Below are 24,569 nucleotides of genomic sequence, written 5' to 3'. Positions count from 1 at the left end.
TTTTGTGAGAACATTTAAGGTCTACTCTCTTAGCAAATTTCAATTATACGATACAGTATTATCAAGTATAGGTCTTTAACATTTTTTTAGCCAATCCATTCTATGCTAGGAAGTAGAAATTATAAAGCATCACCTTTCCTCTTTCTGGAATCATTTGTTGCCCTGAATGAGAAGCGACTTGCAAGATCAAAGAAAGAGGGTACAACTGGAGAAGGGGGTGCAGGCTGTAAGTCTGGGCCTTACGGTTCAAATGCTGCTTCTAAGAACAGCAACAACTAGGGGAGACAGTTCCTGGGCTGAACTGGATCTCAAGACCCTGAGTTCAATAGTTGTGCCACCTTTCTCTAGAGAGACAAAAATTGAAGCCACCCATACAAGTCTGAGAAGACTTAAAGGTCAAAGTGGTCTGTTTGAAGATGCACGTTAAGTGCTATTTTCAAAGTCCCAGTGCACATGCAATAATCTCTCCAAGTTGTTGGAGAAAGGAATAGCAGTGACTATTCAAACCAAAACACAGCTATAAAGAGGTTTATCTTCAAACCTCAATTGGCGAAGCTGGGTAATATTTTAATCTAGATGCTGTGTAACTAACCCACAGGATGTTGAATCCTTCCCCATCTGGGCACTAAGCTGCACACAGGCAAGATTCTCCGTCATGTCTGAAAATGGAAGCCTCTGGAACCTCTCAGAATACTCCAGAAATATATCACCGTGGCTCTTGTGCCTTTCCCACACTGCCACTGACATAGAATTTTTTTCATTCACAAAGTACCTAGAATTCTGACTGCCAGCCCCTCCTACTCTTTGCCTAGAGGCTCCCTCTCACGGATGGAGCCTGCTCTGCCCTTGTTTGGGGGAGGTCTGAACTTCCAGGGACTTCGTGCCCCTTTGCCCACACCCAACAGCCCTCCACCAATAGCCAGTAAGTCTGGGTCTAACTACTGCCCCTCTGTAGGCAGGATGTCTCTGAGGTCTGCTTTGTACACTGTCTCCCTGAGTTTTCCAGGAGGCTGCAATCCCAGAGCCTGTGGTGGTAACTTGCTTAATGATATGCGCCCTTCTTCTGTCTTACCTCGCTAAAGGTGCTTCCTGAGATCACCTCTCAAATAAACTACTTGTACACAAGCTTCTGCAAGAACCAAAACGAGAGGATATAAAGTAATCCTCAAGAAAATGAAAATATAGCAGAAGCTAGTAACTCTATTGAATGAATATGTATGAATGGTTCCTCCCAATCTGCCTCTAAGGAGAGAAGCTCTGTTCTGAGTCAGCTAGTACCAGAAATGAGACCCCTTCTGTGTCTAATCCTGCAGCAGGAGTTCTTAATTCAGCACCCATGGATTGGCGTTACGGGATCTATGAATTCCCTGAAATCAGATGCAACATTTTTATGTTTATGGGCTTTTTTCCCCTGAAGATACAGGCCACAGCTTTCATCTTACTCACTTACACATCTACAACCTTTCAGAAGGTTAAGAACCAGTTATAAATAGTTTTCACATTCTGGGGAATTACAGTAGGACAAGGTCCCTCCCAGTGAACTGGCATCTCGTCAGATACACCAGCATGACGTTTACCGAAGGGTGTTGGCTTCTAGTGGCACTGCACCATTTCTGGTAATTTGCACATTTCTGGTAGGTACAGCACAAGGTCATGGGAAGTCAGGATGCTTTCTCTAGAACATCTGGCTGGTATATGCACCTTTTCGATCTTTAGCTCTAAGTTCTGAATGCTATTGTTTTTGAACTCTTTCTGTTGTATTTCCTATTGTTCTGTTCTGTGCAGACTCAGAAATTTTAAGAGATGTGGTGCTCCTCAAATGCATACTCTACAAAAAATAGTCTCTTTTGAGTACTTCCTGTCTCCCCAGCACAGCACTGGTAAGTGTCCTTCTATCTAGCTCACATCCCAGTGAAACATAACTACGGAAGAGAGATACTGGAGGAATGACTGAGAAAACAAAGGCAGCTAATTTGCACCCCAAACATTCATAATCTACCAATCAGTAATTGCCTACTTACGACAAGTTGGAATTGGGACAATGCGAGATGGATGCTCCTCGTTCCCTGAATACATCCAGTTCTTCTTCGGAAAGGTAGCAGCCATGCGCCATCACTGTCTGGAGAGAAGAGTGTCCTATGTGGAGTCTACCACTTAAAAATGCTAAAGTTAGTCCTCACTCCCAACAAGATATTATAGGTGCAGATAGAAGCTGTGACTTATCTGTTGGCATCTTCACAAGAGCATTTATGATTAGCCGTATGTATAAAATCATTGTGTACAAGTTACACCTCAAAAAAGCCTGTAAAAACATTGGATTACAAGTCTCATACATTTGTGGAGCTTACTTTTTTCTCCTTTTTAAATCTATAAAATAAGTGAGCATTGGTCCAGGTGATCTACAGTAGAGGATATCCATCTAGTTGGGAGACATCATGATTCCTTCTTCTCCACTTCAGGAAATAAAGTTACTTTCTTTTCTAAGTGTACATGGTGAGCAACTAGTGGGGCTGTGCTTGTTGCTATTCTAATCAGAACTTTCTAAAAATAAGCTTTCTTTTCTCAGGACGTGGAAGCCATGGGAGTGATCCTGGAAAGGGCTGTTCTTTATTTCTGCTCCTAGTCAAATATAGGCACCAATGGTCTTGACACATATAACCAAATGAACTTTATCACCTATAGTTACATTTTCATAAAAATTAAGAAACATAATATATATAAGCATTAATTGAGAAGGTAAAATTTACCCAAGAAGGCAGGCACTGCACACATATGAGATTTCTCTTAATTTTCAGTCCTAGTAATACTTACAGATTTTCCTGATTAAGACTACTCTTGTAAAATTCTTTTTCCCTCAGTATAAAACCTGTATTTGAATAGATTTCTTTGTGGAGCCTGGCTCAGTGACCACAGAATTATTACTAAAATAAAATTTTCTCAATCTCTATGCAAATAAAATTAGCATGCAAATTAAGGTTAATTTATTAATCATATGGAAATATATGAAAGATATGAAAATTATGATGTATCATAAACAAGAACTATGCAGAGTATTTACCTTTCAAATCAGTCATATTCAGATCTCTGTTCACACAGCCCCTAAGGACTTACTTGCTGTAACAGTTACACTCTCCATGTAGTTCTTACACTTCACTGACGGCCAAGGCCAGAGGTTATAGTGTTGTCATGAGGTCTCTCCCACCTCATATTAATGTTAGTTAACTTAAAGTTGTTTAATATAAATGCAATACATGCTCACTTAAAAAAGCAATCTTAGAGTGTTTAAAAATAAAAAGTAAAAATTCCTTCTGTTTTCTTCCTTAGGAAGGATCACTTTTAACATTCAATGTGTGTCTTCTGGAGACAGTGTTTTCTAAGTGAGCACGCACCCACATACATATCCACATACACATCAAACAATACTGTGCATTCTCCTTTGTAAGTCTGTATACCTCATTCTTTGTGAATGTTGGATAAAATTCTAATTATGTATTTTCTATAATCTAAACATTTCCCCACTGAGCCATTTTTTTTAAACTTTCATATGTAATTAGAATCCGTATTCATTTTCCTTACAGAATGGATCTTCAGAAATAAATCTGCTAACTCAAAGGAATGCACATTTACATTCTAATGGATGCTGACAAAATGTCCTTGGACCAAATGACATTCCTACCCTCAAAGAAGCCTTTAAGATTTATTTACTAATAAATTTAATGATTTATTCATTAGGGATGAAACTTCAGGCCATTTTTAACTCTATGCACAAACACATATGCACACTCTGAACTTTGGGAAATGTATGTGTGTTATAGAAGTCTGAAGATTACTACTAAGATTTTAAGATTTAGATAAATATGCCCTACTTTACATAGATGATATCATGATATGCAGTTTACCTTATTTGTCAGTAGATTGTTTTTATCAAACACATCTGTGTAGTTTTTATAACTGGGGTATAAGTTTTTGACAGCTTTAATTTCATCACGATTTTCACTTATATGGCTCTGTAAGAAAAGAAATAATATTTTTAAGTTTTAAAATGTAAAATCCCATTAGAAATTATACTTCCTACCCCAAAATGATATGGATGGTTTTTACTTGCTTATGTAAGGGACCACATAGAAACAAAATGAAAATTGTGCTTTTTATTTAAAATGATTCTTATATATATAACATATATATGACAAAGACACTATGAATATATAATTACATGAAGATGTAATATTCTGACCCTAACCCATGTAACATTCTTCTGACAAAGTCTTTTCAAATTCCAAACTATAGCAAGAATAAATAAAACTAAAAAAGTACTCCTTGAAGAGAGTCAAGAGCCTAACTATTCATGGTCACCTGCCTCTTCTGGTATTGGCCACTTAAGAAGAGGGTTCATTGGTCATCAAAAGGATAGAGCATGATTTACTCATAGGAAAGCTGAAATCTGAATTAAAAGGCTGAATTTTAGCCCAAGTTCTAACTCTAGTTTGTGTCTTAGGGTGAGTCAGTTCTTTTCTTTGGATCTCCATTTTCTCATCTCTCAAATAAAAAGGTTGAGCTAGATGAGTGATTTTCCAAGTTCTTTTAGCTTTAGATGTGCTATTCTTACAAAAATTCATAGAAATCCAATAGGGAGAAGGCATAAACAAGTTGCCTCTCAGGATGAAGCAGGGTTAGGACTCTGGGACCCTGTCTCCATTCTGTCCCCATTATCAGCTTCCAGAGTGGGTTCTTCTGCAAGAAAGTTTGAAAGTAACAGAGCTGGACAGTCCTGCAGTTGTGAAGAAAGAGCCCATAAGAATCCACACACAAGCAAGACAAGTGAGTCCTGGCCTCCACAGTGACCTTTCTCCAGGGCACCACAAAACCTGAGATGGCATAAAGTGTTTTTGAGACACAAGTGTCACCACCCCAACCCCTCATTTAAAACAAAAATCATTTCAGATCAACTGGTGACGAGCATATATTATGGGAAATAACTCATGAGCAAGTTACCACTTCCAAGAACAGCAATGCCATTTCCCTTTCTCCTTGAGGTGAAGTATGCATAGCGAAATCAATTTTTAAAACAGCAATGTACTAAAACCCAAGTGTTTCACCTAGAGGATGAGCTCTATCCCTGGCCTTGAGGAAATCCAGAGCCAGTGAAGAAATGGGCATGGGCCCATCAGAAAAGAAAGGACAACCAGATGATGTGTCATTCTGATAAATTTCAGTAAATGCGCATTTACACATATATACACTCTCCGTGACTATATACTTGATTTTGTTGATAGGGTTCAGGACACAGTAACCCAAAATATGGCACCTTGGAATACTGGATATTTTAAGCCAAAGGAGTTTGAGGAAACGGCAGAAGCAGGAAGGTCACCCTGATCTTGTCCCCACCTTCTTCCCTGAAACAGGTATCAGAGGTGCCTGCCCTATACCTACAAGAAAGGAGCATCCTTATCTCTAACGACAAAGGGAACCAAGAAGAACTTGCTAAGTCTCCCCCAGTTTACTACACTTGCCTCATGCTCCTTAAGCTATCATGTTCTTCCAGGGCTGTGCACCTGTCATCACACCCAGCACAAAAATACTCAGGTCTGTTTCTTTGTGACTTCATTTCCTTATGAAGGCTCCTATCATGTAAAACTTACTTGAAATAAATTTACATGCTTTTCTCTTGTCAATCTGTCTTTGTTAGTTTAGTTTTCAGGCTAGCCAGGGACCCAAAAAAGGTCAAGCATAATTTTTTCCTCCCCTACAATTGCATGGGATTGAATTGAGAATTCAAACATCACAGCCCACCAAATAAAAATAAAAATAATGGGGAAAGATGACAACAGTTAATGAGCCCTAACAAGATCACTCTTTTTTTTTTTTTTTAAATCCTCCACCCTACAAACTGATAAAGGATCAATGTGTTGGCTCTTCCCAACTTGCTCTTTGTTTTAAGACAGTCAGCTCTTAAAAGGGAAAATTTTAGTGCAGTATGTAATGAAGCCTGGATGGGGGAAGGGGAGCTCCCAACTCCCAATTTTAACCCAGCTGGAAGCTTTAGAAAGTGTTTTATTCCTAAACTGCAACTGCTTAATGACAAAGTAAGATATAATTTTTTTGTTCCTGATTTTAAATTAAGAAACTTGGAACAAAAGGGCTTTTAAATCCATTTTTGTAAGGTAGAAATTAGGTTCTTTTTGCTTTTCAAATAATAGATGGTTCCTCCAAAAATGAAGGACTAGAACACTGAGGAAGTATAAAAAGAGAAGCAGGAAAGAAATGTATTAAGTGTATCCTACAGAGAACAGGTAACCAGTCTGTCATTGATCCTGCTTGGTTACTTAAGATGCCTTCATCTCTCAAGCCAGATAAGAGGAGATTGAGGGTAAAGAACTTCCAGTTTCTTACCTGAAAAATTAACTGGATTTAGGTGATGTCTGTAAGGGCCCTTATGTCCTATGATGCTAAATCTTGAGGTGATCTTGGTGGGCTACGGGCAGGCTGCCCCAAGATGTACCACTCTGGCAGGCAGATTATTTTGAGCTAAAAACCAGTCAAGGCTCAAAAGACTCTGGAATAACTTTTGAACTTCCTCCTCACCACCTAAAAGAATTTGCTGTAGGAGGCCTGTCCCAGAAAGGTGCTATCACCATAGATAACTATCGTAAGGGATTAGGAGTGGTAGACAGGGAGGAATCTAGCAAAGCCTCTCTGTGTCCCATTGTCTCTGGATGGTTCAGCAAACAAATACTCTCTTTATCTTCCAGTGAGTTACCTTATTCGCCTTGAAGCCTCAGACCCCTATCTCTTACTCCTTCGTCCAGTGTGTATATATATATATATATATATATATATATATATATATATATATATATATATATATATATATATATATATATGTATATGTATGTGTATATATATACACACACACACACACACACACACATCACCTTGCCTTGCTGTCTTTGGAATTCTTCATACTTACGTGGATTCCCTGTGTGCACATAATAAATTTGATTTTCTCCTGTTAATCTGCCTCATGTCACGTTAATTGCCAACCAAAAGAACTAAGAGGGAGAGTGGAAACCTACCTCCACCGCAATCTCAGTAGGAGAACTGGAGACTGCCAGATTACTGCCAGAATTTAGGGTACAGAGAAGTCCTGCAGGACTGGACAGAGACACAAACAGGAGAAAAATGCCCACCTGAATGTGCAAATCACGGGTCTTCGCAATGTTTCCAAGTTCACCCAATAAAGTCTCAGAGCATGAAAGGGGAAAACGTGGTGTCACTATGGGCTGCACCCTAGAATACTAAAAATAATCAGAAACACTCGGTAAGGAAACTGTGGCTATCTGAATGTGTAGCATATCCCCAAATGCATATCATACGACAAGATGATTTTATGTCTTCTTTTCTGCGGACAGTCCCCTCTATAAGAGAGGGTGGAAGTGCTGGGTTTCATGGAAATGGCTCACAGAAGAGCACAAGGGTATATTCTGTGGCACCAAGTTCAACGGAAGAAGATCCATCCCAAATGAAAGACACGTGAAGGCTCAGACAAGGCCCAGACTGGGCAGCTTTTATGAAAAGAATTAGGAGGCAGAGGAGATGTTCTAAAGGAGAATGCTGGGGAGACTAAAAATGAAGTGGTGGCCTGTTCCCCTTGCTACATCATGCTGGCCATGGCATCCGTGAGCACTGTCTAGTGAGCTGCAGGCATGGCTCTGATGTCACCTGAGTGAGTGGCTGAGCAGCAGAGACAGACTCATAGAGGGGTGGTAAGGATAAGGATCCACAAAGTTGCACCTAGGTCTCCCAAGATAAGATTGAAAGAAATACTGAAGTTTCCTGTGGCTTCCAATCAGATCTTTAAAAATGATGAGGGAAGAGTCTGGCTTGCCATCGTAGAGACTGCACACCAGAGCCACAGACCAGCCTGGAGGTGGGGCAGAAAACAGCACAACAGCACTGCCTCCATAGGCTCAGCAACATAGGGGCGCTGCAGCGGGGGCGCCGGCTGAGCGCCTGCAGGCCATGTGACATGCCACACGTACATGGACCACGGCCGTCTGTGGCTGGGACATCAGGGCTGGACACCACCTGTGTTTCAGACCAGATCAGGGGTACAAGAGGCCAGAGCCAGTGGTGATGTGGCCAACAAACTGTGCCACAACTTCCAGTTGCCACCAATTTGTCTACATCCATGAAGCCCTCTCCCACCTCCCCACAGACCTGTCCAATGAAATTAGAAGGTCCCAGAGGAGAGGGAGGGAAAACCACTGAGAAAGTAAAATGCCTGACCTCACTGAGTTGAGTTGATAAGTCCACCATGAAAACAATTTAAGGTTCGAGAAAAATACTTCTGCATGCACAGAATAAGCCATACACACACAGACTAATCTCTACCAAACAACTTAATGAATCCTACAGCTAACACGAAAGCAATCCAGAAATGAGCCAGGAACAAGTTTACTTACGTTCCTTTGGAGCATTTCTGACACAAATCTGAAATAAGGCAACAAATGGGAAGTTAGAAAATTTAGGCATTTCTCAAATAAGTTTTTTAAAAGGGTGAAAACATGATCCTTACATGTCCTGATTTCCACGCAAACATTTCTAATGCTGCACGTGTTTCACCACCACTAATTAAAGATTAACAAGCAGTAATTATTCTGCTTTCTCATCTGCAGCCGGAGAGATGGAATACAAAATCACAGGGAAGTGCAGCTTTACCATCTAACATCAGCTGGGCTGTTCGCAAATATTCCCACAGCACTCAAGTGTTCTGCTAACTTAAGCTCTGTCTGGGGGAATATTGTAATATGTTATGTTCTACGGATGTTAAGAGTTGTCGAGTCCTTTGCACCTGGAGGTGTTTAAGAGCCATGGGGCCTTCTACTCCTGGTTTCCCTAGAGTGGAAGCTACTTGCTCACGCGGTAGCATCATTTATTGCCAAAGGCCGAGTCCTTCTGGGCAGTGATGCTGGATTAAGGCAGAAGGAACAGGCCAGACATGGTTGTGAAATGGGTAATGACAGGGGTGGTAACCTTACCAGTTGTATCTGTAGGGCCTATGAAATAGCTATTTCTGCCCTGGCTGGAAATATTTATGAGCTATAGCTTCCTGCCTTCTGGTCTTCCTTTGTTGAAGAATAAAATGCGAATTAGGGTCCACTGTCCCCCCACCACCACCACAGATTCACAGAAAAGTTGAGCATGTGGCCAGATGCTAAGGGGAAGGTGTGTGCTGCTTCCTTCTCCCTGTGGGCACACAGCAGCCCCTAAGCCACCCTTTTCAGAGGACACACTTAAGGTGAAGGAGGCCTGGAGAATGGAGAGAAGTCGGACTTCTTAAATTTGTATCAGGATATATTTGGTCTTGGGGAGACTTAAATCTAAAGAATTTTTTTTTGGTATCTCTTGGATGTTGAGTGTCATACAACACAGTTCCTTGTCAAATCCTCAAGGCACCATGGAAGAGCCATTAAAGAAATACAGAAAAAATACGTACAGGATCAGTGGCATAGCCCCATGTAAAATGAAAAGAACATAACAAAAGCTCAGGATCTCCGGCAGCAGAATAACCCACAACCCAAAGTAATTAACAAGCAGGCCACACACACTTAACACAAGTCTAACCTACAGGAGAAGCTAAGATCTGTAATGAAGGACAGGGAGTGCATAAATCATTTACTTAAAAAAAATCCTTCATTTTATAAAGGGATTTGCCCTAGGACTCCTATAACAAGTTCCCAGAGGCTTTGAAATATAATTTGGTATATGGGAACACTGCTGACATGCAACATTTTCCTTAGGATCAGATCAGTTTCATAAAGTTAGACAAACTGACACAGTGACAGATGTGCACACTCTGCCTGGGTTAGACAGGTTCCTTCTCTCCGTCTCCAGCTCCATCCACAAGGCAAACCGAGACAAACATACCTCTCTGTTTCCTTGACTGATTCCTCAGTAGTTTCCTTGTATTCTGGAACAGTGTCATTCAAATCCATGCAGACTTTGCCCACAAATGCCCGCTGCCCAAATTTATCTGTGAGGCACACACCGAAAGAATCTAAAGTCATGTTTCTTTCCCAAACTGTACCTTTCAGGAGCCTTCTAAAAACATACAAAATTAAAATCAGGTTAAAAAATAAGTGAGAATGTAAAAGGTTGTCACACCATTTAAGAATAATAACAACAAAACCCTGATCAATTCTGTAAGTAGTAAGGGTTCTTCCGTTGGCCCCTTACTCCTCTGATTCCTCCCAGGATGAAGGATATCATTTGTTTAAGGTCTAAAACAGATGTGCCCAGTGGCCTCTGCTTCGTGCAGGGTTACAGGGAATATACCCAATGATTGTATATAAAGCGTCTGGCACACAGGGCTTAGGAGAGATACTGCCGCTATCTTTAACTGTAGCAGTGCCAGTATTATCATCTGTGGGGAATTTAACTTAGTCCTGCTAGCAGTACTCAGCACTGTGGAACCTAATGCTCATCAGAGGTACGAGAGAAATTCTATTTCAGCTAGAAAATTGATGCTACATGAGGCAATGTTAAATTTTTTAACAGTGTCTCCACCTCTGTCCTAAGAGTCTTTCAGAAGTCTTTCTACCTCTCTCTTTCCCCTGTAATTCTTTTTAACACCCAGCCATTAGATTACTCTTCCTTAAAACACCACCTTCATCACGTACCTCATCTGGCTTAAAACGTTTTGAGTCTTTGATGCATATTTGAATCTCTCAGTAGTCTGAACCATCCCATCTGCCCAGCCTCTCCCATCCCACTGTGCAATGAATCTTTTCTTCTAGTTCAGATACTCTCTTTTCTGCCTCCTGTATCCACTGTGGGTGTTCCTGTCTCCCTACCCAAACCCCCATGTCGTCCCTCCTGTCTGAAAGGCACTTTCCTATCTCTTCACTTTATCTTCCCTTTAAAGACCAATTTAAAGGTCCCTTCACTGAAGTTTTCCCAGATGATCTGATTCTGGGCTCATTCTGCCTCCTCCAAAATTGTCAATATTTGCTTTCAGTGTCACCCTTGAGGTCTTAGGCATAAGCTACCTTGGTCAGCAAACAGTAGCGTCAGCACATCAGCCAATAGTATTTACTGAGCACCTGCTATGTGCTAGGTACTGTGCTGGGTACAAGTTTTGGAATCATCAATCTAAATCCAGTCTCAGCTCTGCTTACTAGCTGTGTGACTTGGGCATGTTACGTGACCTCTCTGAGCGTCAGTTTATCCATCCGTAACACAAGGACACAGACGACAGCCCCAGAAGGCTGTTTGCAGCTGAGCTGAACTAATCCATGTAGGGTTCTTTGCACAATACCAGCATCTAGTAAGAGCATTACAGCTGTTACTAAAGTTATCAATCACTGAGCATACTCTTCAGTTAATCCATCTGGCTCCTCAAGGGCAAAGACTATTTTCCACTTCACCGTGTTTCCAGCGTCGAGCACAGTGCCCTAAGTCTAGCCAACAGCCAAGACCTATCTGTTGATTGTAATAAACTGTTGACATAGCTACAATTAGTAAACCTGCTCTAAAAAGCCTCAAATTAATATACCAAATCAGACCCATACACCTCATTCTGCAACCAAAAACAAGAAGTAAATAATCAGATTACTTAAAACAACAGAAAAAGTTCAAGGGCCACAGTGATACACAAGTACCTAACTGCAAGAACTGCAGTGCTCAGATTGTAGCAATTAAAAGGCAGGACTGCTCACAAGTGTAAGTCACTACCCGCATGGTCTGGCTGTCTGCTTCATGTGCCTGTAAATCATCCTTTCATCTCCTCACCTGTAATTTCCGCAAGGAGCAGCGATGAGTCAGTGTGAATTGTTCCAAAGTAACAAGCTGTGGTTGTTCCATTCTTTAGTGTTCTCCTCTAAAAATAAATCACAAAAACCATGAATTGCCTGTGCCCAGAAAAGTCACATGGCATTTACAGATGAAAATAGAATTCTAGTTTTCAGTTTTAAGAGGTTTTTATTTAAAGGCATGCCATCTTGATATGAAATATAGTTAAGGTAAATGGCAAAAGTATTTATATTTCAAATGTGTTAGCTGGAGGAAAGGTTGATGCTTTTGATTTCCTAGATTCACACATTTCTGTGTTACAGAATGTATAAAATATGATACTAATTAATTTCTTATTTTTTTAGGATTCTTTAAGGATATGCAAACTTTATTGCATCTGGCAATAAATAAATAAGATTTTTCTAGTGATCTCAGGATAAAATTATTCAGCCAGACTTCTAGTTCAACCTGGCAGATTGATCACATGTATCCATCTATCTTCCTCTGCAAATCACTAAAATAAAGGAGTATAAAATTTATAAACCCATATGGAGAGAGGAGATGTGAGCAGAGGAAACATTTCACCATCTTCTTGGAAGAAAAGAACTCGGATAAGAACCTGGAGGCAGCTCAGAAAGAGAACCGCGTGGTTGTTAACAGGGAATTGGCTGAAAGTCTGTTTACAGATGATTAAACCCTGGCAGGACCCATCTCTTCCCTGCTGAGATCAGCCAACCACCCCTAACCTGTTCCTTGCAGAAGAAATTTGCTCTTTGTTGAAACTGGATAGTATTTAGAGAGTACAGGCCCAAAAGCACAAGGTGAGGCACAGGCTGAAAAGAACGGGTTTAAGTGGGTATCTGGCCTCTGGGATCCGTGGTCATCTTCCCTCAAATGCCACATGTACTACTTCCACCACTCCTGGCAGGACTGAAGGATTTCTTCTTAGAAAAGATGAATGGCTCTAAGAAAGATGTCCTCACAATGACATTTAGGACCTACAATTGTAAGGGCTGTTCCCGGCCTTCACCGTTCATCCTACAGTTCACCAGTCAACAAGGGCCACCCCAGATCTTCCAGTCGGCATCTTAGAGCATCACACTTAAATATGCATGTACATGTAAGGTTCAATGAATACTGAAGGAAAACTACTATAAAAAAGGAAGAATCTGGAAAAAATATCAGAGGAAACAGGCAACCTGTAGGGTCATAAGGAAGCTTGATTTAAAAAAAAAACTATGATTAACATCCTCAAAGAAATAAGATACTGTATCCACAAGAACAGAATGCCATGGAAATCAGAGAACAAGAGCTCGCAGAAAGTAAAAATACCAAAAATGAAATATGAAAGTCAACAGAAGGGTTAAATTAGAAGAGAATTTCTTAGGGAAGACAAACTGTCAAGGGTGAAAAGAAAAGAAAATTATGCTCAATCTGGGAGGATTAACATTTAGAATAAGAATCCTAAAAAATTTTTTAAGAAAAGGAAATGGGTGAAATTATTTGAGAAATAATATTAGTCTCCAAACTGAAAATCCTCATAGAATGCTCAGCTCAGTGAGTGAGAAACAGAAGCCAAATAAAGAACATAATTGTGAGATATTAACTCTGCAAGTAAAGAGAAGATACTAAAAGCTTCCAGAGAGAGAAAACCAGTCACAGACAGACAACAGGAGTCACAGTGGTACTGGTGTTCTCACCAGTGATGCTGAAAGCTGAAGAATGCCTTCCAAATTCTGGAGGGAAGTTATTTTTAAAGTAGAATTTTATACCCTGATAAATTATCAGTCAAGTGTGAAGGTAGAATAGCGATATGATTAGAGACACAAAGACATGAACATCTCTCCCCTCTAAGAGCTTAGAAAGCTCCTAAAGGAGTGTTTTAACAAAATGTGAAAGTGATGCAAAAAAAAAAAAAAAGAATTCCTGGATCCAGAAAATGGGAATTAAACACAGAGAAGAAGCAAAGGGAATGCCCAGAATACAGCAGCGCTGGAGACAATCACGACCAGAGTGAAACACAGAAAGGGAGGCAGTGGGAAGATTTTAGGAAAGAAAATGGAACTGATAGTGTCTGACTTACCCGAGCACTTGGAAAAGTACTGATTGACCTGAGTCGGGTCTGTCTCAAGCGGAAGCGTTTTTTTCTTCTTTTTTTAAATTTTAAGACTTTAATTTTTTACAACAGTTTTAGGTTCACAGCAAAATTGAGAGGAAGGTACAGAGATATCCCATATACCCCCAGCCCCGACAGAGCGGAAGCTTTTTAAAGGGCAGAGGAAAAAGTGCACTGGAGTTCCTACTTGCTTCTTGCATAATAGGAGCTATGTGACCTCGAGAAAGTTGCTTTACGTTCTCAACATCAGTTTTCTCATTTATGAAATAAAAGGACCCTTTTGACTGGAATGGGGGTGGGTTAGAAACGTAAATGTCTGCAGGAGGAAAAGAGTTTGGATTTAAGATGATAGGGAAGAACATGCCCTATGGCGGCAGCCTCTATTCAGCTTCAGCCAATTGTTTAAAAAAATGAGAGACCAGTGATGTCAGTCCTGAAGATCAAGATAATTAGGAAAACTGGATTTTTATGTCAGTCTTTTCAAAGTTTAACACACTTTGCACATGAAATAAAATATGTCTGGCTGTCAGTGAAGGATGTTTAGAGCCTGTCAGCTATAGAAAAGGGTGAGCTACCCTTGTATCAGAATCACACACCCAAAAGAAAGGTTAACACCATGACAGAGGCATCAAATTCAATACCTAGCAATCAAAAAAGTGCCTGGATACTAGTGTGTGCTTAGTAAATGTTACTGAATGAACACCTAGGGAAGCAGAATTACCAATGCAACAAGTGGCATAAAATGAATTAAAATGAGCATTGTTACATGTATAGGATAGGGCTTTGTATCCTTGAAAGAGGAACAGGCCTGAGAGTGAGTAACACTGCCTGAGAACAGTAACACTGAGAGTGAATTAATAACTTGCAAAGTTGAGCCACTGGCATTCTCTAAGAATGTAGCACAAAGTGTATACAGAACTTTCACCATTTTTCTAAGAGTTGATACCACAAGAAGGAGCAGATTAGAGGGAAGAATATAGTAAAAGTAAGAGAAAGAAACAGGGAGAGAGGCCAGGGTGGGTGGGGGAAGCAGGAGGAGGGGAAAAAAATACTTAAACACTTAAAGCCAAAAGTTTGTAATAAATAAGCACATAGACCCCTCTCGGTTTTATTTTTTCCTCCTTTTTTTCCCTCCTTGCTGTGATTTTGTGACTCATTTTCTTCTCTTGTAGACAATGCAATTTTAAGATATCTCTAACCCCTTTTTAGAACAATGCAAGGTATAAATAAACTTTGAAAATAAAAAGATTTGGTGTGGTTAACACAATTCATTAACACAGTGCACCAGCAACTTCATACATAGCTTCAGTCCTCAGTCTTCCTGGTGTCATGTGGATGCCAGCTAAATATGTAAGATCCACAGTTACACTGCATTTATAATTAAGCGAGGCAAGTGAATAAACGATAGCACTTGCTTTTACTCTTCAAGGCTTGACTGATGCCAAGACCTGGGAAACTGGCAGAGTGGCCAAGTCACTGTGTAAGGCTTATAAAATTGTCATCATCATATAGCCATCACTTTAAGAGAAAAACCATCTAAGGGTCCAACAAACAATGTTCAGACTCAGTGTGCTGAATAAGAGGTAGTGGTCAGATAAGATATTTTCAGCTTTAATTCTCAACTGCAGAGGCGGTTGCTGGTTGCTGAGTGGATTGGGCATAGGGCTGGAGTAAGAAAAAAGAGAACTGATTTTCTTGAGAGGGTAGAAGGAAGGACATTTTCAGAGCCTTCAATGTATAGTGGGCACACACGACAGCCACTGCTCCGACTGAGCCAGCTCCACAGTTCCCTCTAGTGGTTATAACGCTCATCACAGTCCCACAGGCCCCGCAAGAGGGGGCCTTCCTATTTCCCCTACCAAAATAATGTGGTATCTTAATTTTAGATTTCCTCAGGTATTTTTAAAGCAGATACATATGTCAGGCACTATTTTAAGAACCTAACAAATATTAACTTGCTTAATTATCATAACAATCCTATGAAATAGGTACTATCATTATCTCCATTTATTTAAAAAAAAAGTATTTATTTTTTTACAGATGGGGAAAATGAGTCACAGAACTTTCCAAAGGTTACACAGCTATTCCATATGGTACCCAGAACAGCACTGTGGATTGGCAGGAGTAAAGGAACACACATATGCATTAAGCCCAAATTTAGTAAAGTAAAACACAAGAAGGAAAAGACAGAGAGTAATGAGAACCCAGGGGATCTGGGGATTTAGATTCAACTTGTCTCTTTGTTAGTGACTAACTGTGTAGGTGAAGTGGTCACAAACTCACTCAAAGAACTAAAAAAAATCTCTACAGTCCGTTATGACCTTAACCACCTGTGTCTTATACCGTAAATCTGCCCCCAAGAAATGGATGTTTCTGTAGATGACTGAGCGTAACACCAGCACGCACAAGCAGGATACTTACGACAACTCTGGTGTACACTTCTTCTGCAAAGTCGATGCTCTGGAATTTGTGTTCTGTAGGAAACGTGTACTTGGTCAGCCACTCCAAAAGTGGCAGGTCTACATTACTCCCAGCAAAAGAGTACTGAGGGGCATGAATGTGTGTATCAACCAGCCCAGGCATGAAGAACTCACTGGAAATTAAGAAGAGAAAAGAATTTAATAACATCTTCTAATCACGTTTTCTCTAGACAGTGCTTTGTTTATCCCACCAAGGTTTAGAGCAGATGCAATCAGATGAATGTAAATGATCCTATTATTTAGAGGTCAGGAAATAAAAATGGAACTCTTCTAGGAGAGACAGAGTCCTAGATTGGAATGGCTGGTGTAAAGTTAACCAAAGACAATGATGAAAGGAGGAAAAGCACAGCACTGAGCAGAAGCAAAGCAGTCACTGCACAAGCAAGGAGTGAAGACAATTTAATCAAGATTTTGTCCTCACAACTGGGGTTTAGTAGGACAGCGAGCAAAGATGTGAGAGGAGGTCAAAACTTCTAGAGCCATGATGAGGAATTACACACAAGTCACTAAACAGAGTGGCCACCATTTTAGTCCCAATGGTCATCTTGACCTTGGTTGGATGCAAAAATTCTAGTCCTTTTCTATGTGATGTAGGAGCTGAGTTCTGAAACAGAAGCAGCAAGAGCAAACTGAGGCTGGTTAGGGACAGGCAATCTGAGAAGATCCAGTCACAGTGTTTCGACAGCCATTCTCCAGATGCTTCTGAATACTCCTGTTTCTCCACCAATTAATTTTGCTCTTTCTATGAATCCTTATAACACAAGTCCTGGAAACATGTTTAAAATTTTCGATTCTTCTTTTTTATTGAAATGTAGTTAATTTACAATATTCTATGTTTCAGGTGTACCACATAGTGATTCATAATTTTTATAGACTGTACTCCACTTTACTCCATTTATAGTGATTATAAACTATTGGCTATATTCTCCATGCTGTACAATATATCCTTGTACCTTATCTATTTTATACATAATAGTTCTTACCTCTTAATCACATATCCCTGACTTGCCCCTCCCCCGACTGGTCACCACGAGTTTGTTCTCTTGATCTTTGAGTCTGTTTGTTTTGTTATGCTTGTTCATTTGTATTATTTTTTAGATTCCACATGTAAGTGGAAACATACAGTATTTGTTTTTCTCTGTCTGACTTAAACTAAGTGAAGTAACACCTTAGAGGTCTGTCTGTGGTCATTGGCCTTTTACAGGCAAAGGGAGTGGCTTCGGTGCTAAAGGCACTTAGGCTCGTAAATCTCCATAAACGGCTTCCCTGGCTAAGGCCACGGCCCCACCCATGCCACACCCTCTGGCTGAAGCCTGGGCCCTGACCCCAAGATGGGCCAGCAGTGACCTCAGTCTTGGGGAGTGTTGCACCCTCCCTGCATGGACCACGCCAGAGGGAGATGGCACAGCCCCTCTCGTCCTCCAGGTCCTGGCCGGCAGCTGAGCACACGCAGAGAATCAAAGGCATGGGGTCAGGCATGTGGGACCCCAGACACCCTGGGGCTCGGGTCTTTTTTGCCCACTTGTAAAGAAACAGGCTCTATGCAGCTAAGACCTCAGGGCCTAGCCGTTGCCTCTCTCATTGCGGGAGTTGTCTGTGTGACTGCTGGGAGGTGCAGGGTTATAAACAGGTCGGCTGGGGTCAAGCCTGGCGTGGGCCACCAGGGACCCACTGTTGTAAACAGGACGGCCTGGGCCTGGCATCTTGGTGCTGTTGGTTACAGGGGAGACGGCTCCTTACTAGATTATGTGGGGGCTCCGTGATGCCTCCTGCACACAGTGCCAGTAACTCCAAAGAGCCCTAGAGCCGGGAGGGGCCAAATGTTTCCACATCCGGTCTGCATTTTCAGAAACACAGGCAGGTGGCTGATGAGGGCTATGCTGCTTTTAGGACAGATGGTTTTGAGTCACTTTGCCTGAAAAATGAGCATGAGCCCAGGGGTCAGGCGCCTGCGTCTGCTCCTTGGTTCTGTCTGTAGGAACAGCCCAGGGGCAGACCTGTTCCTGGGTGTTCAGCATGGGCTTCAGACACAGAATATATGTTGTGTTGTTTTTGGCAGCGTTGCACGCACCAATGAAGCAGCTTCAGTGTCCTTTGAAAAGCACATGGAATTTTCCGCAGTCTGAATTCCAGGAGACACGGAATGCTTATGAGCTGGAGGGTGTGGGGCAGGAAAAATTGAAGCATTCAGAGAAGGTGTGAAAACTGTAAAAAGGACATCTCAAAAGTCTGGTCATTGGTGTGTTTGTGCAAGAAGGGTGGACGTGGGTGTTGAAAGGAACAAAAATCAACCCTGAAACGTCCGGCCAGGAGGCGGTAGGGGCTTCCTGCAAAGGTGGGGAGGTGCTGTCCAGGCCTGCCACTCCAGGGATCTCATGTGGGACCCCAGCCCCTCCCAGTCTCCCCAATGTTTTTAAGAGTTTTCGCAGAGGCACTACCCACAGAACTGAGAGGCAGCCAAATGCTAACGAACACTTAAAGCTTTTCTAAAAAAGAAAAATCCAGCTTACTGGTGTCTAATCACATCCAAACAGACATTTGTTAAAGGACAGTCTGTGCCACCACCATCACCCCAAGTAAACATTAGTTACATTTCTATATACGTAGGAATTTGAACTTAAAATCTGACGTAACAAAGAATCCCTTATACTATACGAATTCAAATGTGTACCTCCTAAATGGAAGACAAAGCCACAGCTATCTATAAATGCTTTTAAAAAAAAAAGAGACCTAGGAATGGTGGTGATGATGATGATGATGGTGAAGCAAGTAACCTTTACTGAACACGGACACATACTGGGCACTGGGCACAGCGTTCTATGTGCCTCATTTTATTTGGGGAAGGCAGTCTATTACAGGGGCTAAGTATATACATTCTTGACTGAGACTGCCTGATTTTTAATTTAGGCCCCACCATAAACCAGCAGTGGGATAGGCCACATATTATTTAACTTTTCTGTGACTCAGTTTCCCCTTACATAAAATGGAGAGAGTAGTTTTACCATAGGGCTATCGTGAGGATTAGCATTTGTAAAAACACTGCCTAACACCAAAAATATTAGTGATAATAATAATGATAATGTAATGGTCCTAACAGACTTGTCAAGTAGCATTGTAATCCCCGTCTACGTAAGAGTAAACTGAAGCTCGGGAAATTTAAATATCTTGAAAAAAGTAATCATTCAACTTCAGCTCTGGAGCCTAAATTCAAACCCAGGCAGCAGCCTCTGTACTCGAGGTCACTACCCTCTGTATGACAGAACTTTTCATTCACTCTGGAAACGCAGAGCAGTAACAGCCTACGAGTACGTCAGGAAGGTATCAGTAAGCGGACCCACAGCATGGGGGGCATGCAGACAGGGAGCAGAGATACAGATGCCTCTCCTGTTCGTCACTGACCTCTCCAGGACACTTCAGTCCTTGGGGCTTTTACTGTCTCCACCACCATAAAATGAAATAGCAGTGTGATTTCTTCATGTAGTTAAGTTATTCAATCAAGTAATATTTCTCAACTATCTACTATGTTAAAGAAACTGTGCTAAGCCTCAAGTCCAAAGAGAAACGACCTATGCTTGTCCTCAAAGTGATTATAATCTAGTCGAGATTAGAGGTGAGTGAGGACATCTGTGTGTGTGTGTGCGTGCACATGTAAGAGAGAGACAGAGACCCAGACAGAGAGACAGAAGGAGCAACTTCATTCCTAGTAATTCACCCAAGTGAAATCAAACACATGTTTACAAAAAGGATTGTATAAGATTATTTATAGAGGATTTATTCATACTAGCCTCAAATTAGAAACAATCCAAATACTACAGGAAAATAGATAAACCGTGGTGTATCGATACAATGGAATTCTGTCTGGCAATGAAAAAGACTGAACTACTAACATACACAACAATATGGGTGAATCTCAAAAATATGTTGAGTGGAAGAAGCCAACACAAAAGGGTACATATTAAGTGATTACATTTATATGATGTTCAGAAACAGGCAAAAGTAGTCTCTGATAGAAATCAGATGAAGGGGCTAAAGAGTGACTGGAGGCAGCACAAGGGAACTTTCTAAGATGATGGGAATGTTTTATATCTTTTTTTTTTTTTTTGCCTCATGTTAATGCGGTTGGTTTTATATGAGGCTTGTAACAATCACAGAAAGATTATGAAAAACAAGGAAAGTTGGTAATTAACATTTTTAAAAATTCTTGATTCCTGAACAAAAGAGATAAAACTAACAGGAAAAATGACATGGATGATGAAGTAGAATGTTTTATATCTTGACTTGGTGTGTTTGACAAATAGATATATATTTGTCAGAATTCATCAAATTATATAACTAAGATCTGTACTTTACCAAATTAAAATGTTTCCTAAAAGTCAACTACAAAATAGTTTTTTTTAGAAAGGGTCTTGAATACTCAATTTAGTGAAGTAACATGTACTTGTTAGTCTATAGCCGGGGCAGGGGGGAGGCAGTCATGAGACATTTTATCCTGGGTTTTTTAATTTTTAAATTGGCAGAACAGAATATTGAACTTTGGGTTTAGGAAGAAGAATCTGGTGGTGGCAGGCACGTGTGGGGCACTCTTCCAATCTCTCAAGCATGAGAGCATTTCTGACTAAAGATTATGGTGATGGAAACACAAAGGAAAAGGATAAATACGAGAGAAAGTACTTGATCTTTTATTAGCTCAGGGTAGCAAAGGAGAGGAAACAGTAAGTTTTGAGCATGTGCGGCTGAACACATGACATGGAGTACAGAGAATTTAGAAGGAAAGTCCATTTTGAGGGAGGGGCAATGTCATACTAAGCCTACAGTGAAAATATGGCTTCCAAGTCTCCAAAAAGCAATTGAAAACATGTGGTGAGAGGACAAAGAGTTAAAGATGAGAATCAGATCTGAGAGTCTCTCCTCTATAGGTAACCTGAGAAGTTGGTGGTGCCCGAAACTTCTGAAGAAAGAACAAAACTAAACCTTGAGTGGGTAAGGGATAGCTCAAGTGGTAGAGTGCGTGCTTGGCATGCATGAGGTCCTGGGTTCAATCCCCAGTACCTCCTCTAAAAATAAATAATAAACCTAATTACTACCCCCTGCCAAAAAAGCCCTAAACCTTGAGCAGGACCCTCCCCTTAAAGAGTAAGGCTGAGGAAGAAGAGGTCATGCTCAATCTAGTCATTTTCAGGAGGATAGAGAGGTATGAGGGACAGCAATGAAAGGAAGGGGTACAGGACAGTGACTAGTGTCAAAAACCACAAAAGCCAAAGACTGTGAGAGCTCTCCTTTCCATACAGTGGTTGTGGAGACCCTTGATTTCACAAGGGTTCAGTCCTTCATTATCTAAGCACTAACCAAGCCTCCAGTATGTTTTAGTTGCTGTCCTAGGTGCTGAGGAGAGAGCCATGAACATGAAAGACAGGTGTTGGAGAAAGGACTGAGCAAAAACTATTTGGTAGTGAAAGTTAAAATGGTGACACTGGGGAATAGTGAAAATCCCTTTTTGTTTTCCATGTAGGAGAAACCCGAGCACGTCCTAAAGGTAGCAGAGATGAAAAAAGTAGAGGAGATAACGAAGGTACAAAGTCTTCAGAGGCAACTGGGAGCAAAGCTTTATTGCATTTGAAGTCTAACTTTCACCCAGAAAACCCAGCAATCCCATTTAGGGAACAGAAAGTATTATGAAATGCTTATTAACAGAAATAGTCACATAATCAAAGTTATATAGTCCAGGATTATTACAGATAACATGCAGGCATGTGGATTATCAGAGCTGCACATGAGATTAGAGGTAACTGAGTCCAGCTACTCATTTTACAGAGAGAACAAAAGGAAGCTTGGAAATGGCAAGCTCATTCATGGACCAGCCAGGCTTAGAACTCAAGTTTTCCACTCAACACATCATTTACAGCTACACTGTCACCATCAAAAGTCAAGCTGCAGGCAAAGTGGAGGGGCTTGGAGGCTGAAGCAGGAGAAGGTGAAAAAGCTCTCCTTTCTCCCTCTGCTTTTCCACTTTCCTGTTTTCACTTTACTTAATCACTATCCTAAATCCTTTAGAAAAAATCTCAGCTTCCCCCAGATAAAAACCATCAACTTTCGGTTCCAAACCTGTGGTGCTAGCTAGGCTGTATCAGAACCTGAGGAAAAAGAACAATATGGGCCCCTGTGTACACTTATCAGAACATCCACCTGTCTTTTAGCCAGGTGGAAAATGTTCATAAAAGCCCTACAATCAAAACACGTGACTGTCCTTATGAAGCCTGAGTTACTCAATCTGCTCACACACTCTTGTCCACCCTCATCAACATACCCTGCTGGGGATGCGATGGTCCCATGGACCTGAGAACCCAGGGCTCTTTGAAAACCATGGTTTCGCCGCACAAAAATGCAAGGGTGTGAAACAAACAGTATCTTGTCCTTATTAAAAATTTTGGTATTTTGTTCATTGTGGGGTTTTTTCATTAATTTTGATTTTTAAAAATACTGCATTAAACTATTATTTATCTTGAATACTGAGTTTTTCACCCTCCCTACCACTTTAATTCTGGCCTTCTCAACCTCTCTCCAGTCCGTGGTCACAGTCTGATCCACTCCTATCAAAGTACTGCTCAGAATGCTGCAGTTGTAATTTTCATTAAAAACAAAATCCACATCGTGCTGAGACAGACCTGTAGATACACTGACTCTATTAAACAGACTGTCAGAGACATCATGTATTTTAATCCCGACTTGAAGAAATTCAACAGTACCTATGTTATGTGTTTGATATAAGAATCACTTTGTATTTTATGTATGATTTTTCTTCAAAGATTTCAGTGTTCCACTGAAGTTTAAATTTTTTCTTACTTCATCACTTTTCTGTGTGCAGTGCTTACAGGTCCTCTGGAATCTGCATTTGTTTGATGGATTTAACTCCAAAAGCAGCCTCATAAAGAGGGACAAAAGATATGAAGACTCCCAGATGTGTTCACCCTTCTCACCATTCCCCAGCCACTCCAGCCTCCTCTCACCCCCTCCCAACCTCTGTCTCATCCACTCCCAAGCCTTCTTCTAATCCCTCACAGCAGAGGCACACAAGATGACGACTTATAAATGTCAGTTGTTCCTCAGAATATATGAAACATGAAAATCTAGCAAAGGAAGCAGGTGGTAACAGCAGAAGTGACTGAGATGATCTCTATGCCCAGTGGATTCATATGCCTGCCTACTGCCTGCATGCTTCTAGCCCCCAGAGAGGCAGCAGGGAGAGGGAAGGAGGGAGGAGATGTGAGGATAAATGTAAGTGCAACAAAACTTTAGGGCCAGTCACCCTGTCTCTCTAGACTGACCAGCTCCTCTGCCTCCAATCCTAAGGGGGAGCCCAAGTCACAGATCTGCTGCAGTGGAAGAGGCATCCACCATTACTTAGGACAATCCTTTTGTGAACAGCCCAGGAGATGAGCTCCAAGAGGGGAAGCGGCTTGCTTTCCACCCAACAGCTGCAGAGCTGTAAGGTGAGGGTGCACACCAGGCAGTCTAATTTCCTAGTTCAGTGTTCTTCTCACGACATTATTCTGAGGCTACTTTCCGAGTTATAAAAATGTTTTTTAGGATGAAAATTATTTTAGTTGACTTTGGAACTTTTACTGACTTTGGAAACACACTTGGCTTGAAACCAAGTAAAATCTTTGAGTTTAAAAAATAGTATTCCATTTCCAAAAGAAAAATAACCCAGGCCAATCACAGGAAACACGTTTGGTACAAATATTAAGAACCACTAAATAAGTAGGAACATAAAATCAAAGCTCAAATGCAGTTTTGGAGATAGGTCTTCCCTAACCATTCTGTTAGAGTTATTCCTCCCCAGACCTCCCCACCTCCCTCCCACTAGTTTATTTCTATCATGCTCCCTCTTTATTTCCTTTACAGAAGGCATCACTGTCATGCTTACGAATCTGTGCACCTGTTTATGCCCCTGTTCCCCATGGGCTGTCAACCCTGTAAGGGCCAAGACTTTGTAGATCATTTTCACCTCCAAATCCTAGTCTTGCACATAATAAGCTCAATAAATATTTGCTGAAGGAAAAATGAACGATGGCAGCCTGTAGTTCTCAAAGTTTCCATCCTTCAGCTCTATGTTCTCTATTTACCTTCTCTTTCCCACCTCACCCTCCAAAAAAAAAAAAAAAAAAAAAAAAAGCCTGTCTCTC

General features: G+C 41.0%; 1 protein-coding gene and 2 long non-coding RNA genes across 10 annotated transcripts in view; 2 read left to right on the top strand and 1 right to left on the bottom strand.

Moving 5' to 3' along the window:
- Window positions 1–13,710, top strand: part of LOC106730878 — an 82,509-nt gene extending 68,799 nt beyond the window's left edge. The window contains exons 4-5 of one of the 3 annotated variants that reach the window (XR_004319259.1): window positions 1,786–1,880; window positions 12,156–13,710. This is a non-coding gene — a long non-coding RNA (uncharacterized LOC106730878). The other 2 variants (XR_004319258.1, XR_004319257.1) reach the window with 2 other exon arrangements.
- The window catches only part of GDA (guanine deaminase), a 91,724-nt gene that overhangs the window by 22,828 nt on the left and 44,327 nt on the right, over window positions 1–24,569 (bottom strand). For all 6 annotated transcript variants that reach the window (XR_004319255.1, XR_004319256.1, XM_032477828.1 and 3 more), the window contains exons 3-9: window positions 16,328–16,499; window positions 11,791–11,878; window positions 9,928–10,033; window positions 8,463–8,490; window positions 7,188–7,295; window positions 3,900–4,007; window positions 2,022–2,119 (exon numbers count right to left, since the gene is read on the bottom strand). Coding sequence is in view for 4 of the 6 variants with exons in the window: in XM_032477828.1 (XP_032333719.1) it covers window positions 2,022–2,119; window positions 3,900–4,007; window positions 7,188–7,295; window positions 8,463–8,490; window positions 9,928–10,033; window positions 11,791–11,878; window positions 16,328–16,499 (708 nt within the window). In the remaining 2 variants the exon portion in view is untranslated. The remainder of the gene's footprint in view (window positions 1–2,021; window positions 2,120–3,899; window positions 4,008–7,187; window positions 7,296–8,462; window positions 8,491–9,927; window positions 10,034–11,790; window positions 11,879–16,327; window positions 16,500–24,569) is intronic.
- LOC116663152 lies at window positions 22,204–24,558 on the top strand. Its single transcript, XR_004319260.1, has 2 exons — window positions 22,204–22,357; window positions 23,249–24,558. It is a non-coding gene; the product is annotated as an uncharacterized LOC116663152 (long non-coding RNA).

The sequence above is a fragment of the Camelus ferus genome, chromosome 4 (genome assembly GCF_009834535.1).
Source record: "Camelus ferus isolate YT-003-E chromosome 4, BCGSAC_Cfer_1.0, whole genome shotgun sequence".
Classification (NCBI taxonomy): Eukaryota; Metazoa; Chordata; class Mammalia; order Artiodactyla; family Camelidae; genus Camelus; species Camelus ferus.
This window is presented reverse-complemented; position numbering and strand designations above follow the sequence as displayed.